This window comes from Echinops telfairi, unplaced genomic scaffold (genome assembly GCF_000313985.2).
Source record: "Echinops telfairi isolate 266 unplaced genomic scaffold, ASM31398v2 ScPeMD7_3;HRSCAF=10, whole genome shotgun sequence".
NCBI lineage: Eukaryota > Metazoa > Chordata > Mammalia > Afrosoricida > Tenrecidae > Echinops > Echinops telfairi.
The window spans coordinates 51,665,721-51,685,043 of NW_022103899.1; the positions used below are offsets into that span (position 1 = coordinate 51,665,721).

Sequence of the window (19,323 nt, forward strand, 5' to 3'; positions counted from 1 at the left end):
TAACCCTCTCCCAGGGGGATGTACAACAGAAAAGTGGGTGAAGGGCGACAGAGGACTATGTAAGATATGAAAATAATAATCTATAAATTATCAAAATATCATGAGGGCGGGCAGGGTGGCAGGGAGAGGGAAAATGAGGGGCTGATACCCAGGGCTCAAGTAGAAAGGAAATGCTTTGAAAATGATGATGGCAGCATATGTACAAGTGTGCTTGACACAATGGATGAATGGATGGATTGTGATAAGAGATGTTAAAGCTCCCAATAATTTTTTTTTTAATGGCAGCGGTCATTTCTTGTCCCTTGGGATGCTTATGCTTATTCTTTTTTTTTTTGTTTTGTTTTGTTTGTTTTTTTGCTTATGCTTATTCTTAAAACCTAGGCACCATGCCTTGAGGATACAAAAGTATCTCATGGAAAGGCCTCTGGTGAACCAGGTGAGTTCTCAGCTGACTACCTGGAAAACTTGCCAGTCATCAAGCCAGCCACCTTGAAAGCAGATCCCTGGTCCCCTAGTTGAGCCAATGCCAGCTACAGGACAGCCCACTCTCTTCCCGCCACCCTGCTCAGAGTGTGGATCCATGAGTGGATGCTCTCGGAAGCAATCACGTTTGGGTTAGTGTGTTCCGCAGCAACAGATAACTGACAGCATTGCATGGTTTGCGCTTCTCCCCCACAGTCCTGGCAAATTGATGGTGGGGCGCTGTTTGGGCACGTGTGATGCCATCTGCAGAGCGTCTCTGTGCTGGGGTGAAGGAGATGGACATTTGAAAATCAACTCTTTATGCAGAGGTAGGAAATCAACTAGAGCTGTGCAGCTGACTTATTTCAGTGTCAAGAATATCCAGAGAGGTAAATCGATAGAGGCTGTAAGTAGATGAATGGTTCCTTGAGGTATGACAGGGGAGCTTGGGGGGGATATGGGGGAGCTAATAACAATGAAGGCAAGCATGAAGAAAATGCTATAAAACTGATTGTGGTGATGATTGTGTCCTTCTTCTTCATGTGATTGGACTATGGCATTGGATGATATGTGGATTATATGCCCATGAAAGTGTTGAGGGAAAATATCCCAAACAGCCATACCTTCTGTAATCCGTCACTGATTTAAGTAGGTCCTCAGTTGATAGCTTGCTACTTTCTTGTCTATATAGCGGCGAAAATCTTGAGTCTCTGTCCACATTTCCCTGGTTATCTTTAAATACTGATCTGAAAGAATATCAGTCATATTTATTCATGTTAGTATGGAGACATGGATTGCAGACAGTGCGCTGAAGGAGATTAAGTTTATTTACTGCCCCATTTGAAGTGGAAGAAACTCCAGGAAATTATAAAAAGTAAAGGTATTCAAACTAAAGTTTTATTTGCACAGCATATGAGGTATCTTCCAAAAGTTCATTGAAAAGGTGAATTAAAAGGCAATGAGATTTCCCCCCAAACATTTTGAAGTCCCTTATTTTCACCTTTTTTTCTTCATATTTTTATCTCTTGTATGTTCAACTCTGTATCTAAAGTGGCATAAGCTCACACTACAACTTTTTTGTTCTGTTTTTTAAATGATGCCTCACATATAGTAACATCTAAAAATTTTGGAGCATTACTGGAATGAGCAAGAACAGGGACAAGGATTGTTCTTTTTTACATTATTTAAACCTAAACCTGGACAAGACATGATCCCTTCCAGCTTGGATGCACACATTAGGATTTAGTGAAACAGGGACGTGGTTGTGTATGTGTGTGATCCTTGAAAGGTTTTCATGGAAATAGACATGCCCATATCCTTTAAGTGCAAAAGCAAAGACAAAATGGAGAAGGAATCAGTCAGACATTTACTATGAATTAAGAGAACAAAATGAATCTCGATACGTTAGTTCCTGCACGACTCATTTCCTTGAAATGATATAAAAGAAAATCATGTAGAATAAATATATCTTCAAATAATATATAGTTAAATCAAACAATACTTGCTTCGTGTCTAGAAAATTCAAGAAAAATTAGACGCCGTATATAGTTATTCTCTGTGTGATATTAGGGAAATGTGAATTTTCACGTCTGTCAGCTAAAGGCCATAAGTAGATTGCTACTCTTTAAATTAACCAAAGGTCGACACATGGCCTAAAATGGCCAGGGAAGTGAACACTGGGTCACGGGGTCCTAAAGCACAAAAAGTGCCTGGGCCAACAATTCCCTCAAAAAATAGTTTCAGACTCCTTATACTTAAATCTTAATTTTGTTATGATAAGTAGTGAGGAAGAGAAAAGGTTTATCAAATAACATTGAGGAAAGAGAGGGAAAATATATATATCTCAGAGAGCTGATGGAGCTTCAAAAAAGTTTGTGGGAAAATTCTACTCTCTTTTCCTGCCATTTTCCCATGGCCATTTTGAAGCCCACACATATATTTTAGTACACAGGGCTTTTACTTGAATGAATAAAATGTCCGGACCCATACAGGTTATTTTCTAATGTGAAAGGATTTCTAAACGGAATTGGCTCCCTTAAAACCAACTGCCTTCTCTAAAAGGAGAGATTGAAGAATTCAAATTTTAGTTTGGTCCTGATTAACTTTAAAGACCACTCAGGTTGTCCACTCATCCATTTAGAGCAGTGGTTCTCAACCTTCCTAATGCCGTGGTCTTTGAATACAATTCCTTATGTTGTGGTGACGCCCCAACCGTAAAATTATTTTCATTGCTACTTAATAACTGTTATTTTGCTATTGTTATGAATCATAATATAAATGTCTGATATGCAGGATGTATTTTCATTGTTACAAATTGAGCATAACTAAAGCATCACAGTGATTAATCACAAAACAATATGTAATTATATATTGTGAAATATTTATTTCTAATTAAAAAGAAATAAAATTCTGTCTTGAAGCATGGTGTAGCATGGGTAACAGTCTTCACACCTGATACTCGTCTGTGGGTGTGTCTGCATGTGGGTGGACCTGCCTGGAGACAGATAGAGGAGCGGTGTCTCCTAAGACCATTGGAAATATGTTTTCCAATGGTGTTAGGCAACCCTGTGAAAGGGTCGTTCGACCCTCTAAAGGGTGGCGACCCACAGGTTGAGAACTGCTGTTTTAGAGTATACTCAGACCTACTTGAGGTAGTTAGTTATTGGGCTAACCTGGCCGACAAATATATGTGGGATTAATTGAAGGGTGCAGAGATAAATGGCTCGGTGATCCTCGCCTCTCTCTCTCTCTTGCTCTTTGATCTTCAGACCAGTGTGTGGCTGCCTTGCTCATCTGTGCCTCCATTTTGCAAGCTACACTACCTGTGGGACACCGAACCCGTGGACTGTGTTGCTGTAATTTGAGGTTCCTTCAAGACCTGCTTTGCCACACCAATGGAATTTACTTACATCTCTTGAGCTGGGGACTGTCGGACCCTGCCATCTGGCTGACTGTTGGTGACCTGCCTTGCTGTTGGCTGCTGTGCTCGCATAGCCTGAATTGCTTTACAGAGGACTTCCTGGCGGCCCTCAAGACTTGAAGGAATGCCAGTGTCTCACAGGAGTGAGTTGCACTGAGCCATTTGTACTGCATTATAGATTAATTATTTCTTATGTTATCCATCTATCTATATAAATATATACAAAATTATTAGTGCACTGGTTTTGTTTCACTAGAGAACCCTGTCTAACACAACACACAATAACACTGAATGCAGGTGGAAAACCGAATAAGTGAGTGTGTAAGTATCTCAGTGCTGGCCGGGGTCTCCACACAGCTTCTCCAGCACCGAGGGCTGCATCAGGGTAGGGCCATGTGACTTTTCTTCAGGGATGTCTTGCAGGAAGTGAGCCTTGCCAGCTGAGGCAAAGAACTAGCTAAGGCAGCCACACGCTGGTTTGACCATCAGAGAACAAGAGACCAGAGAACCAGAAAGGCGAGGCTCACTGAGCCACTTATCTCTCTGCCCTTCAACTAATCCCACATGTGTTTATCAGCCAGGTTGGCACAATATAAACCTTAACTATCGCAGGTAGAATTAATTATTTTTAGTTTTTCAAAAGTATATAAATGCTTATTCATGCCCATTAGAAAAACAGATTAAATTAAAGCTATGCAAAAAACAGACAGATTCCAGAACATAATCTTGTTGTTCTGTGTGGTCACATTTACACTGTGAATTTGCACTGTGAAGGAGAAATGAAACTATTCTTAGGTTGAATCTTGTAAGATCTGTGATTAGGTAAACCAAATGGTGTACTATGACAGCTTTGGTACTATGCTGCTGGAAATGTTCATGCAAATGTACATCATAGATGAATCTATGGTGGTGGATACTATTCCCTAGCCTACAACCAAATCACTAATTAGTTACCCATGCAGCAGATAATTGTGACATTGTTGGTTTTCCTGTTGTCAAAATAATTACTTCAATCATCAGTGCAATCGCCTCTTTACAAATCTATATCTGCTTTTAGTTAGCATATTTCTTTAGACAAACTCAAAGAAATTTTCCTCATAAGTACTCAGGTTATATTAATAATGGGAAATTATTTTACTTCTTTCTCCCACATTATTTTTCACTGCCTGTGATAGGTACATTTATGATACCAACCGAGCCAATAGGAAAATGTAGGACCAATAAGGTCGCAGTTTGATTGGAGGGCAAAGAGACAAATGGTTAGGCAAGCCCTGTCCCTCTGTCTCTTGCTCTTTGGTGATAGGACTAGTGTGCAGCTGCTCTTGCTAGTTCTCTGCCTCAACTTGTGAGCTACACTACTTCTCAGACAGCCAACCCATGGATCATGTTGCTAGAGCTTGAGGTCCCTTCGAGACCTGCCATGCTGCTGGTGTGTACACTGCTTGAATTTGAGGTTGTCGGATCCTGTCTTGCACTGCTTGAGTTTGATATCTCATCCAGGCCTGTTTCACTAAGCTCCTGAGCGGTAACTCGCCCTGCTGTTTGCTGCCTGTGGCCAGACTGCATGCATTGCCCAAGGGAAGACTCAGCTGTCTGCTTCCTTGACCTTGGACCAGTATATTAACTATTCTATTGAAGAGAGTTTAACTGAGCCCTGTGTACTGCTGTGTGGACTAATTAGCTGTTATATTCCTTCATGCTGTGTGTATCTATCCATATATATGGATTTCACTGATATATGAAATATCAGTGTCCTGATTTTGTTTCTCTAGAGAATCCCATCTAACACATTGCCCTCGAGTTACCAGAAAAGGGTATTGATGAGGTGAAGATGAAGTTTCTGTGAAGCTCAAAGTGGTTATAATGATAAACATACTAGCATTATTCGAGCCATGAGTGCAATAAATGTGATGGATAATACACGGATGCTCAAAATGAAACCTTGCCATGATGCCTATATCCAAGGAGATTTCAAAAAAGATCGGGGGAAAAAGTGAATTAGAATATAATGGAATTTTCCATGAACTTGTTGGAGCCCCCTCATACATATTCTATTAGATTCAGGATCAAAAGTTCAACCACACCTACCTTACAGCCCAAGCAAACGGCATGCGGTATTTCCCCAATTTGCTGCAGAACTGCCTGTTGGATTTTAGGATCTTTTGTGCATACTAAGAGGAGAGCAAATAAAAACACCGTCAGCACATCACTTTACAAACTGTACTTGTAAAATAATGCAGAGTAGTTTTTAAAAGATTGTGTGGAGATCTATTCCACCAATAATTGAGTACCACATGTAGACACAAGACAGCAAGACTGTTTCTCGAAAGTGTTGAGCTGATCTGTAAGGAAGTGGATGTGTTACCTTGTTGGAGTCTGGATTCTTAATGTAAGGCTCAGCACCATTTGCAATGTTTCCCATGAGAACCTTTTCAATCTTGGCCACCAAAACAACTTCAGAGTGTGGGTTGCTTATAGAAAAGATAGCCTAGGTATAATGAAAGAGCCAGTCAGCATCTAAGAACCCATATTGTAGGTATCTATAAAATCCCCTGCTTTTTAGAAAAGGGCAGTTGTAAGAGAACGCTTCTTTGGAAAGTGTCCCATCCTATGAGATTTCTGGGGAAGAAGAATGGAATGGATATTTTTCATCCTATTATAAAACCAAAGTGCAACCTGCTTTGGGAATTTCAGCCATTCTTCTGGAAACCCCTTGACGCAGGGCTCTTCTGATTGTCTCGGAGTGGCGGTGTCAATGCTGCCGTTTTCCAAAGCCACGGACGCCCCTGAGATCATCTGCCTGACAGCAGTGTGGTTTAGATCCATGTGGAAATCGGCAGAAATCTTCTGGTTGTCTCGGAGGTCATAAAGCGCCACACTCACAAAGAAGGGTTCAATCTGCAGGAAAAAGGAAAGACGCAGTGCCTTCTGGTCAGTGTACAGGTTCTGTGTAAGCACAGGGTTGAAGAGTTTTCTAAACCACACTTTGTGATATACTTCACCAATCCAATCCCATTTCAGCTTTCTAGCGTAGCTTGATACTATAACATAACAGTAATATCCAAAAGCTATATCACATTCCAGATGCACTTGACATTGTCTTTAGCCGGTAATACATTGCTGTGACTAATTGCTGTTGGATACACCCCAATTCAGGCAACCCCAGAACAACCCTGCCCTGTCCTAGGCCATCATCCTGTGGCCTCTGCACATGTTAAGAGCGTTCCAGCTAGGGGCTGATCTTCCAGCACTACATTAAACCAGGCTTTCCTGTTGTCCCCTGGGTTTCTACTGTCTGATTTTTAGAAATAGCTTGTCAGTGTTTTCCTCCATCTCGGTCTGGAAGCTCTGGTGAAACCCATCAACCATGGGTGACTGCTGGTATTTGAAACGCCATTGGCATAGCTTCAAGCATCATAGCAACAAGTAAGCCCACGAAAAAATAAATTCTGAAAGGGGGCGTACAGAGGCATTCCTGGGATAACCCAGTCTGCACTTAGATTGATGAGTTTCGAGCCCAGTCATGGGAATTAAGCTAAAGTTATAGATTGAGCTGAAGAGTGAGCATGTGATAACCTTTTAAACATGTGGGGTCTTGTTTAGTCTTGAGAAAAAGAGAAGGGATAGGAGGCTAAATGAAATCCTGGGAATTAATAAAATGCAAAGGACAGAGAGAGGGTAGCTCTGATGGGAAACAGCTTTGTAGACCTCAGATTTTTGGAATAAATTCTGAGTTTGAAAGTCATATTTTATGCTATAAAATGAACTTTAAAAATTTGCTGTCAAACAATTCTTTCTTTATTAGGAGGACATTCTTTCACTGAGTCTTTGTAGAAGCTCATTCATTAAATGCATCAACCTGAGAAAGATTTCATTTAAAATCAAGCTTATTGAATTAAAAAAATGAGTTTAAAATAGTTATATTAATAAAAACCAATGTTGAATAAACACACATAGATTTTGAAAGGTCCATTAAGTAAAAAACTTATTAAGGGGTACTCTTTTATTGGTTCATTTTTTAATGTTTAGAAGCAATATAAAGTCTCATTGGTGGTGTGGCAGGGAAGTGCTCAGTGGTCGAGAGTCAAACCTCTCAACTGCTTCATGGGAGAAAGATGTGTCAAGACTGCTTCCATAAAGGTTACCGCCATGGGAACCCTTTAGAACAGTTCTACTTTGTCCTATAGGCTCATCATGAGTCAACATTAATTCCACAGCACTAGATTTCCAGTCCTGGTGGTACAGTGATTCAGCACTCAGGGAAAGAACGATGGGGCAGTCAGCTTCACTGCAGATCACAGCTTTAGAAACCCAGTTCGGCTCTGTCCTCTAAGTTAACTGTGAGCTGGAATCAACTTGAGGACAACAGAATATGCAAAATCTACTCTCACGTAAATTAAGTACAACGCAGACGCACAAATGCCCTCAAATCCAGGTCATCCTGTAATAGATAGGAAAGTGCAGTTGACAGTGGCCTTATGAACCGGGGCATGGCCTCTTGCCAGGAGAAACGATCCAAATATTCACATTTAGCATCTAAATATAGAGTTTAGCACAAAGAAAGAAAATCACCGGGAAGGAGTCATATGTTCCTGGCAAGGAAATGAAAAAAGCCCATAATCTTTCAGTCTCAAATTCTCAACTGGCTTTTTAAATTACACTTAAGGATTTGCAGGGTAAAAATAAAAAGCATTTATTTTTACATAATGAGCGGACTAAGTGGCACTATGCCTTGGATTAAGTTTTCCTGGTATCACCAAATTGTTTCAGAAACTGTGTGGCCTGGATTTTTCTTTAAGCCTGCATGAAGCTCCACCCTGATGCTCCACCCTTCAAGCATTCTTCACTTCATGGACATTGCTCTTCTGATTGTCAGCGACACCCTCCGAGAGAATGCATCTGCTGGACTTCTCTCTGGCTTCATGCTCCTGTGCTTCTAAGCACCACTCAACACAGTGGACTCTCTCTCTATGTCTGCATGATTCCTAGGTCTCTGGTACATCAGTTGGGCTGCTAAGTTCAAGGTCAGCAGTTTGAAACTAGCAGCCACTCCTCAAGAGAAAGATACAGCTTTCTGCACCTGAAAAAATGTACAGCCTTGGAAATCCACAGGAGCATTTCCACTCTGAACTATAGGATTGCTATGAGTTGGAATTTACTTAATGGCAATGAGGGAGATTCATCCTTTCAGTGTTTGGCTAATTTTTTAAAATGGAAATACCAAGAGGATACTCTCCATATTCCTCATGGGACTATTGTTGTTATTGCCACCAAGTCAGTTCTGACCCATAGCTACCCTATGCACAACATAGGTGTGTCAGTCTGGGTAGACTACAGAAACAAATTCACAGACACATGTGTGTATAAGAAAGAGGTTTATATACAAGAGCAAATGAATATTGAGAAAACATCCCAGCCCAGTCCAGATCAAGTCCATAAGTATGATATTAGCCCATATGTCTGATATCAGTCTATAAATTCCTCTTCAGATTCATGCAACACATGCAACACTGAATGCAGGAAGATCAGTGCATGAAGTCTGGTGGATCCAGTGGCAGTGGAAGCATCTCAGTGCTGGCAGGGGTCTTCACGTGGCTCCTCCAGCTCAGGGCACTAGCGTAGCTCCATGTGTCTTGTCAGCTGAAATGTCTCCCAGCTAGTAAGCATGTATCTCTTCTCCAGTGAGCTATTTACCTCAGTGCCTCCAAATGAGATCATCAAGCTTCGACCTGATTGACTGGCTAGAATCTAACCCTTCACTCCTAAGTCTCAAATTGCCAACAGATCACGAAACTACCACAATAGGAAACAATACCCTGTCTTGCACCATCCTTACAATTAGACCGCATTGTTACAGCCACTGTAATGTCATCCCCCGCTTCACTGCCCCTCCACCTTACCAAGCATGACATCCTTCTTCAGGGACTGGTCTCTCATTACAAGATGGCCAAAGAATATAAGATGAAGTCTTGCCATCCTTGCCTCCAAGGAGCACTCTGGTCTTACTTCTTCCAATACTGATCTGTTAGGCCTTTTAGCAATCTATGGTACTCTCAATGTGCTTCTCTGGCTCCACCATTAAGGTGCACTGATACTTCTTCAGTCTTCCTTATTCCAAGTCCAACTCTCATACGAGGCAATTGAAAATACTCTGGCTTGGGTCAGGTGTACCTTAGGCCTCAATGTAACATCTTTGCTTTTCAATACTCTAATGGGGTCCTGTGAACTAGATTTACTTAAAGCAATCCATCTTTTGATCTTTTGACTACTGTTCCCAGGAACATTGATTGCAAGTGCAAGCAAGACAAAAATCGTTGACAGTTTTGATCTTTTCTCCTTCTATCCTAATGTTACCTCTTGGTTCACTTGTGAGGAATTTGGTCATCTTTCCATGGCGTTGTGATCTATACTGAACATTACACCCCTGCATCTTCATAAGCAAGCACTTAATTCCTTCTCACTTTCAGCACACAAGGTGTGTCATCTGCACGTCACAGGTTGTTCATAAGCCTGCCTCCAATCCTGGTGCCTGATAGATTATTCGTGTTATTTTCTGCTTTGTAGTCTATCATTTTGTTTGTTGTTGTTTTTATTAAGTGCTGTCCATTAGTTTCCAACTCAGAAATCTTATATATAGCAAATCTAAATAATACCTTGGTTTGCAGCGCCCCCACAAACATCGCTATGTCTGAGTCTATTGTAGTTAATGTGCTGTCTTGTTAGGATGCTCCTCTTTTCCCCTTATTATCTGTTAGCAAGCACGCTGCCCCTCTCCAGGAAGTGATGACTTCCGATAACACGTCCAAGATGCATGAGACACAGTCTTGCCTCCTCCCTCCAAGGAGAATTCTGGCTCGGCTTCTTTCAAGGCAGATTTCTTCATTCTTGTAGCCATCAATGACATATTCAATATCCTTCACCCATATCAGGATTGAAAAACATCCATTTTTATTCAATCTTCTTTATTCATTTTCTACCTTTCACATGTGTATGATGCAATGGAAACTACAAGGATTTAGGTGAGGCACACCAAAGTCTTCAAAGCAACAGCTTTGCTCTTCAACACTTTAATGATGCCTTTTGCAGCAAACTTTGTCTCATGACATATATTGTTTGGTTTCTTGATTTCTGCTTCACTGGGCATGGCTGATGAGCCCAAGCAAAATGAAACTCTTGACACCTTCAAAAGTCTCATGTTTTGCGATTTAATTATTGATTCAGTTCTGAAGATCTTTGTTTTATGTTGAGCTGTAATCCGTACTGAAGACTAGTATTTGCTATTCGTCAGTAAGAGCTTCAAACCCTCTTCCCTTTCAGCGGGCACAATTGTGTCATCTGTATACTTCATGATGCTCACGAGCTGTCCTCCAAGACCGATGTCTTGCTCTTCTGCATGTGGCCAGTTCCTCCGATCATTTGCTCAGCATACACACTCAATACCTGCGGTGAAAGGATGCATCCCTTTCCAGATATCAGACTCCACGTTCAATTTGAAAGACCGCCTCTTTGTCTATGGACAGGTTCCATGTGCGCATATTTACATGTTCTGAAGGCCCAGAACCTGTTCTGACCCACACAGGTGGATCCCTTTTCACTACCGGTGAAATCAATAAGCACCTTTCAGCCACGATCCATCTGCCACCGGCAAGGATGTCCCTCAATCCACGTCCTCTTCTGAATCCCGCTTGAATTGCTGGCAGCTTCTTGTTGATGGAAAGCTGCAACAACTTCTGAGGTTTTCTTTTTTTTTCTTCAAAAAAAGTTACTTGTGTTTTGTGTGAATGGTATTGCTCAAGACTGTTTGCATTCTGTTGGACAACCTTTCCTGGGAACGGGCACAAGTACAGTAGCTCCCATGTCAGTTTGACCAGGTAGCTGCCTTCTCCAATTCTTGGCGTACATGAGAGAGCACTTTCAGTTTGGCATCTATTTGTTGAAATACATCGATTCATATGGTTAGGCTTGAAAAATCACACACACACACACACACACACACACTCTGCAGGACTATTCATAATCAGACTAAGAAAAATGTTTCAAAAGCGCTCACTTGGTAAGAATAAAAAAAATCACAAAACCTTTGTGTTGATTCTAGGAGTACCAAGACATTTTTCAAATATCAGTGCAGCCACTTCAAAGTTTCCCTCTATGTACCACCTGCGCTATTATTTCTCTGGCATTTCTCTGAAAAGACGTACTCAATTCACTATTTAGCCCTGTCAATAAAAGTGGTTGGGTTTCAATTTTTTCTCATGACCATGAACATCTATATGTAAATATTAAAATAAAAATATCCATGTGAACACCCCTCTTGAATGCCACCAATGTACGACCGTGGGACACGGCACCTTGGGCTGCCTCCAGCGAAGCAATTGTGGAACTTAGTCCCTTTGCTGCTGCTTCTTTAAGTCAACGGGGGCATTTAGCAGCAGTCTCAGGCAATCCCACGCCAGACCACTGTACTTTTGTAATGTGGAAATACACCATCAGCCTTCCTCCCGCTGGTCCCTCCCCGAGGTAGTGGGCTAGCAGTCGCGGGAGCTGTAGGCGACAGTGGTGCTGTGGTGTTGGCGGGTGGCACAGGCATTCGAGAAGAGGAACTTACGTTCGTTACTGGATCATTTTCATTCTCCGTCACACATCCCTGGAGATTCAGATTGAGGGCTTTACCGATGACCAGGATCCTCTTGGCTGCTTTCTCTTCAAACGGTTTGATCACAGACTCCGGCATTAATATATCCTTTTTCTGAAGTTTCAAGGTCTAAGAAAAATTGGAATATGCTAGTCAGCAAGCATCCATCATAAAAACAACACGATACACTCGACATGGAATCAGACAGATCAGGTTCATCTCTGTCGAAGAAACAAAATCCAGCTTACATCTATATCCGGATCTAGTGAGAACAGATTTAACCTCTCCAAGTTCCGAGTCATTCGGACCGTTTCTTCCGTTTCCGTGAGGTACTGCGGAGAAAGCGATGTTAGTGTTTGGTATCACAACATCCAGGCACGCTCAGACCGCCTCACCCCACTGTCACAAAGTCACTGTGCTTCAGTACCTTCGACTCCATTGAACCCACGGCTACCCATGGGACAACACGGAACTCCCACAGAGGGTTTCTTGATTGGAATCTTGATGTGCCACAGCAGTGGATTGTTAAGGTCTCTATCCCTGAGAGCCACTGAGCGGGTCCCAACTCTCAGCCTTTGGGTTGTGAGTTACTACGTACGTACCTTGCCAGCCATACCACCTGGGCGCTTGGCCAAGAGAGAGCCTTAAAACCAATCACGTGCTGCCACTGAGTCAATTCTGACTGATAACGACCCTACAGAACGTTGTTGAGAGCTGCCATAGTCGGTTCCAACCCATAGCAATGCTGCACAAGAGCGAAGCACAGCTCTTCCTGTGCCGAGCCCCTGGACGCAGCCACTGTTGTCAATCGGTCTCATAGAGGCCCTTCCTCTTTTTGGAACAGGCCGTAAGGCAGCGGTTCTCAACCTGGGGGTCGCGACCCCTTTGGGGGTTGAACGACCCTTTCACAGGGGTTGCCCGATTCATAACAGTAGCAAAATGACAGTGATGAAGTAGCAATGAAAATGATTTTATGGTTGGGTGGTCACCACCACATGAGGAACTGTATGAAAGGGTGGCGGCATTAGGAAGGTTGAGAACCACTGCCTTATGGGTTTCTGTGGCTGCACATTTTTACAAGAGCAGAAGCCTTAGCTTTCTTGTAGAGGCTAATGGGTTCAAACTGCTGACCTTGTGGGGCTGGCAGCCCAGCACATAACCCAGGACTCCTTTTAAGAAATAGGCTTTAGTGTTTCAACCTTCCCCATCAACACTCAGCAAATGTTATAAGACCATGCGTTGATTTTCGAGTGTTGTGGGGATATTAAGTAAAACACAGAGCTTAATGGGAATCGCTGAGTTAGTTCCTCAGGCTAAATCTTAATGAACAAAACCAACAAAAGCACATAAACCCGCCTGCTTTGGAAAATGCCAACTTTATTACTTTTGCAAAGTCTGGGTGGAGGCTGCTCTCGGAAGGTTCTGTCTCCTCAGGTGTGCATTCACAAGCTACCGAGTTCTCCAGTGGATCTTGAAAACAAACAAACAAACAAACCAGTAAGTAATATTAAGTCATATTCACGGGACACACTTTTTTCCTAGCCTGAGACTTATGAAAACACAGTTAGACATCAGAATAATGAGGGCTTTTCTGGAGGACCCCCAGCTTGTGCCCTGACTCAAGGACTCCGCACTTGGACCTCTGGAGGATCAGTGAGAGGTTCTGCCCACACTACCTTCCTGTGTGCGTACGAACTTCACATTCTGATGTGATGAACTTTAGACTTAAAGGTGGTCTTGACTTCCATTTTCAATGCATATGTAACTTTTCTAAGTATTTTTGATAACTTTGGCTTTCGGGCCATTGATTCAAACCTATTTTCTAGCTTCAGTGCCTTAAACTTTCTCTGTACGTCTCTGTACAAGTGCTTACTTGAGCTGATTATTATTAATTAAGTCATGGGTGTAAAACACCTACTGTGGCATATACCCATGACCATTGGGTCAAGTCTGACTCACAGTGTCCCTGTATTTTTTATGGAATCAGACTTCCACACTGCAGCCCGGGGAGAGACGACCATCCTTCATTATCGGAGCTGAGCTCTTAGCCACTTGATTCAGCAGACAGGGGTACATCCCTGATGCTGCTAGCAGATGATTTCCAACATCATTTGTTGAGTGGCAGCCTTCAGTCATTGCTAAGAGTTACTGTGGGATCCATTCTGATGCCTGGTGAGCCCAGGCATGTCAGAATAGACCTGTGCTCCCGAGGGTTTTCAAGGGCTCATGTTTCAAAAGGCAATTGCCAGGCCTTTCTTCTGAGGTGCCTCTGTCAGCATCAGAACACCTGATCCATTTGTACCACCCAGGGACTCCAGACCATTGTCACACACGGATGCGTGGGACCACTCACTCTTCACCACCAGGACAGATTTGGGGGTAATCTCCAGGAGCATATTGCTCAGGGATGGGCTGCTAGACTTACAAGCTACCAGGAGCTTAAGTGGGCAAAGGGAGCAGAGCTCGGTCCTCACCCAGCCCCAGGTCAGTGAGCTCCATGCTCCGTCTTCCCTGCAGGGTCCCCTCAGGACTGATTTGCAAGATGCGGTTCAGGGTGTGGATCCACTCCTCCATGTCGGACTCCGTTTCTGCAGCCAGCACGAAATAGGTGAGGTCATTCATCTTTAGCTCAATGGCATGTTTCCTCAGTCGGTTATTCTGTTGGACAAAAAAGGTAGGAGGACATCTTTGAGAGAGCAAGTCTTAGAGCGCAAGAGGTCTCTTACCCAAGGTCGGGGCTCACAATGGTTCCATACAGCAGGGGACATATAGGACATCTCCCGCAACAGGAGACCACTTTAGGCGACTGTCAACCATTTGGCTTGGTTTCTTTCCAGGCTTTTATCCTAAACTATCCCAGAGTTAGGTGATTGTGGATCCGATGGAGACCTGGGTTGAGCGATGAAGATATTCTAAGCATCTTCAGATAGTGACTGTCACTTGCTGCCCTTCCTTACATTCTCACCTGAAGTTCAGTTTAGGATTCCCGCCAGGTGGTCTCCTGGCCTCCCTGTATCCCACGGGTGACACCTGCCAAAGTTCTAGCAAAGTTTGTACAGTGGCCACTTTTTGCTTCTTGAAAGCCATCTTCCATCCGGTTCGCCTGAACCACTCTCTCTTGTATTTCTCCCAACTCACCAGTCACCACTTTGGAATATTTTGTCCCTTCTCTGGCTTTTGAGTGTGATCACCTTCAGTTCTTTCTCAATCAGCCCTTTCACTCTGTTAGGAGGTACCCAAGGGCTGTAAAGGCCAGCCACCTGCAGTAACACCCACATCCCTTCTCAGCCTCTCCTTTTTTGACCAGCTTCCAATCTCTTCTCTCCCTGCACTTCCCTGTGCATACTGTCACCAGCCCCGGGCTTCTTTCCAGTGCACCAGAGGCACTGACTGCACCTCACTGCTGGCCCACGGCTAATATCGGCCACCTGCCACACAGGGCAAACACACTAAGCATACTTCCTCTACCTCAGAGGCAGAACCTAGCTGGGTGGACGGAAGGATGGGTGGGCATATGGATGAGCAGGCCTGAAGGAACCTGATAAGAGAGTGCAGACCGCACTGTCCCAGGACAAACGGAAGCAGACAGTGTAAAAGCTACCAAGTCAGCTGCTGCGGCCTCACTCCCAAGTCATAGCAAGACTGGGACTGGGCCGGCTCAAAGACATACCTGGCACTGGGTGACAATGCTCACAAAAACGAGGAAACCTACGTTACACTGCCCGCCACCCCCAATTCTTTTTACCAAGAGTCAAGGAGATGCCAACCATACCCGCCACCTATGTTCTCAGAGGAAGCTGGGAAAAAGCTCCTCTCTCCTGGAACCCCTCCTGGCACATAGCTCTAAGATCCCGCGGATGTTCCGAGGAAAACACAGTCATAAAGACGGACCCGAGTGAGGCTGGCTACAAGGACTTCATCGCTGAAGACTGCTGCGAGCGTGGGCGCCCTGGAGGAGGGCAGCGGGTAAGGAAGACTTGGCGAGACAACGTCTTTGTCCTTCTTCTCCATTTGTTTCAGGGAAACAGCCGGTCTGACTCGTCCTATTCTTGTGCTCAGTGCTTTCGTATGGACGTGCGCTTCACCTTAAGGTACACTTTGTGCTAGTTTGATAGCTCTGGTTAACCTTGTGCCTCCTCCCTAGGATTTTCTTACCAAATGCAAATGCTTACACATCAGAAAGAACCATAAGCAAAAGTATGACCTGAGACCCACACCTGGGGATGCCCGACCTGGGTGTCAGTCTACTGAAACGACCTCAAGAAGCCAGAGGCCCCTGCCTCTGATAAGTACGACTGTAGGTGCAGAAGGACAAGGATCGTCCCTTTGATCCAAATGTCGAAATGTCTACGGATTGGAAGATAACGTCAGGTTTTCCCATTTTCCACACGTGTGCAAAATCCACCTTGTTAAATTGTGTGGACAAGCTCAGCTTCTCTGTGCAGACTTCTAGTCTGGTCTAGAGGAGTTCATCAGTGTTCTGTGCTTCTAGAACATTCCACAGGCACAACCTTCTATTACCTCAAATGCAGCTCTTGCAATTCTTTATAATTGTGAGACATGAGCCTGTGTTCCCCTCTCTTTATGATTTCGATTGTGAATTTCTAATACTTGTGGAAGATTTACAATCAGGAGAGGTGGGTGTCAGGGTTGTATCCTCTCACATATCATTCAGTCTTTGTGCTGAGCACACAATCCGAGACGATGCACTATATGAAGAAGAATGTGGCATCCGGACTGGAGGAAGGCTTCTGAATAGCCTGCAATAGGCACACGATAGAACCTTGTGTGCGGAAAGGAGGGGAGGGTGGAAGCGCTTGCTGATAAAGATCAAAGACCATCGCCTTCCACACGGATGACAACTCCATATAAAGAAAACCCAACTCCTCACAATGGGACCGATGGACAACTTCATGATAAATGGAGAAAAGATGAAATTTGTCCAGGATTTCATTTTGCTTGGATGCCCAAGCAGCCAAGAAGGCAAATAATGCATTGAGTTGGGCAACTCTGCGGCACAAGACCTCCTGAAAGTGTTGAAGAGAGAGGACGTCACCGCAAAGATGAAGATGTGCCTGACCCACAGCGTAGCATTTTCAGCTGCTCAACATGCATGTGAACGTTGGATCGTGCAGAAGGAACCCGGAAGACGACTGGATGCATTTGAATTCTAGTGTCGGTGACGAATAGCGAAAGCACCACAGACTTCCAGAACCACAGACAGACCTGTCTTGGCAGACGTACAACCAGGATGCTCCCTGGAAGCAAGGATGGCAGACTTCCTCTCACGTCCTTTGACCTGTGATCACAACAGACAGTACTTGGAAAAGGATATCGTGCTAGGTCAAGGAGCTGAGAAAGAGGAAGTTTGTCAAGATAATGGATTGACGCAGTGGCCGCCACGATGGGCTGAACTGTAAGGAGGGTTGTGAGGGTGGGGCAGGACTGGATCGTGTTTGGTTCTGGGATGCAGAGGGCAGCTCGCAGTGGGAGCCAATTTGAGGACATCCAACAGCAACCAGCTTAGTTCCCAGGGACCCTGGTGGTGCAGCGTGTCAAGCTCTTGGCAGTCACTGGTGTGGATGCACTCACCTGCTCCGCAGGACAAAGGTGAGGCTATTTGCTTCCAGCAGCACTTCGAGCCTTGGAACCCTATGGAGAAACGCTACACTGCCTTGGAAGGTCCTGTGAGTCAAAATAACGGCAGTGGATTTTGGTATATTTTTTGAAGCATTAATTTCTCAGGAGTCCCTGGATGATGTCAATGGTTAACCACGTGGCGACTCCTGGTGAAACTGCTGGTTTGAACCCCACCAGAAGCACCCAGCTGTCTGCTCGGCGAAGCAACAGCCGTGAAAACCCTTCAGAGTACGGCTCTCCGGTAAAGCACACAGAGGCATCGTGAGTTAGAATAGGCTCCCCGAGAACGGTTTGTTTTCTGTTTTCTCTTTAAGACCAGCTGCTAGCAGGTCACATGCAACAAATCAGACTGCGAACTGAATGAATTCGCTAATAAGGGGAGAAATGGATATGAGAATATTGAAGCAGAAAATGTGAATTTCAGCTCACTGGAAAAATGTCCAAGAAAAGGCTTTCCAACAATATTGTGCTTTCCGTAATTAATGGGAGATTTGAGTAAGTGTTGGACAGCTAACCCCAAGATCAAAAGCCCAAACCTACAAGCCAATCCTTGGAAGAAAGTTGAGGCTCTTTGCTCCCGTAAACATTACAGCCTTGGAAACCCTAAATAGGGTCTCGATGAGTTAGAATGGCGCCAAGGGCAGTGCTTTGTTTTTGCTTAGGCAAGAAGCTCAGAAGACACCCTCTTTGAGAGCCTTTCCTTCCATTAGCCCACGTGTTCCCATTTTACAGAGATCGTAGAGGGGCACCACTTCGCCCAAGTCCTCCAGTGACAGGTGATAAAGCTAGCATTTGACTGCCGACCTACACCAATCCCAGGACCATGCTTTCTGGGAAGCCCCATGGAGCAGGAAACACTGCCCAGCCTGTGCCAGCCTAGCAAGTGTTCCTCTGCCGGCACCCATTGTTGCAGCCTCGGGGTCACTCCGTGTCCTTGAGGGCCTTCCTCTTTCCCCTGCACCTCCACTTGACCAAGGACAATGCCATCCTTCAGGGACTGGTCTCTCCTGACAATGAGTCCACAGTATGTAAACAAAGCCTTTCCCTACAAGAAGCTTATCAACCGTCCCTCTAAGGTAGAGACTGAAACCCAGACCAGGGGATGATGAGGAAGAGACTTTTGAGGCAGGAGGTCAGATTATGCCACTCCAGTGTGTGCCCAATAGCAAATTCCAAGACCCTTTGAAGAAGCTAGAAATCACGTTCAAACTGTACACTTGAAGAAGTGCGCCATCAAGGACTACTGTGCTACTTCCTAGAGAAGGAAGACTCACTTGCCAGAACATGCTTTGAAGTACACGGTAAGAAGAAAATATGTACGTTTCCCAACTCAGTGGCTATAAGAATACAGCTTTTGACATTGGCTACAGCTAAATCTTCAGGTCAGGTTCCATAGGCCCAGTGTCTTCTTAGGCCAACACCAGAGACCTATCTCTGCCCTCCATTAAGAGCCCGATTGCCCTGCTACAGAGAAATTTGGCAATTGGGTTAGAATGCAATTATCTTTCATTTATTGCGGAGTGAGCAGCAACACTGACTCAATTCTTTCCTTTGAAAGTTCAACATCATTACCTGTTGGAAAAATTCCAGATTTTAACTGAAGAACTTTCCAGAAATAGACCAGGAAAAACCTCTATTGTGTATCCACACATCCAAGTGTCCCTGGCAT

General features: G+C 44.1%; 1 protein-coding gene across 1 annotated transcript in view; it reads right to left on the bottom strand.

Annotated features, from left to right (window-relative positions):
* The window catches only part of DOCK10 (dedicator of cytokinesis 10), a 200,867-nt gene that overhangs the window by 72,022 nt on the left and 109,522 nt on the right, over positions 1-19,323 (bottom strand). Inside the window, exons 8-15 of the mRNA XM_045294740.1 lie at positions 14,489-14,672; positions 13,399-13,484; positions 12,263-12,346; positions 11,988-12,143; positions 6,059-6,280; positions 5,748-5,870; positions 5,471-5,553; positions 1,086-1,208 (exon numbers count right to left, since the gene is read on the bottom strand). Coding sequence (XP_045150675.1) covers positions 1,086-1,208; positions 5,471-5,553; positions 5,748-5,870; positions 6,059-6,280; positions 11,988-12,143; positions 12,263-12,346; positions 13,399-13,484; positions 14,489-14,672 — 1,061 coding nt within the window. The remainder of the gene's footprint in view (positions 1-1,085; positions 1,209-5,470; positions 5,554-5,747; positions 5,871-6,058; positions 6,281-11,987; positions 12,144-12,262; positions 12,347-13,398; positions 13,485-14,488; positions 14,673-19,323) is intronic.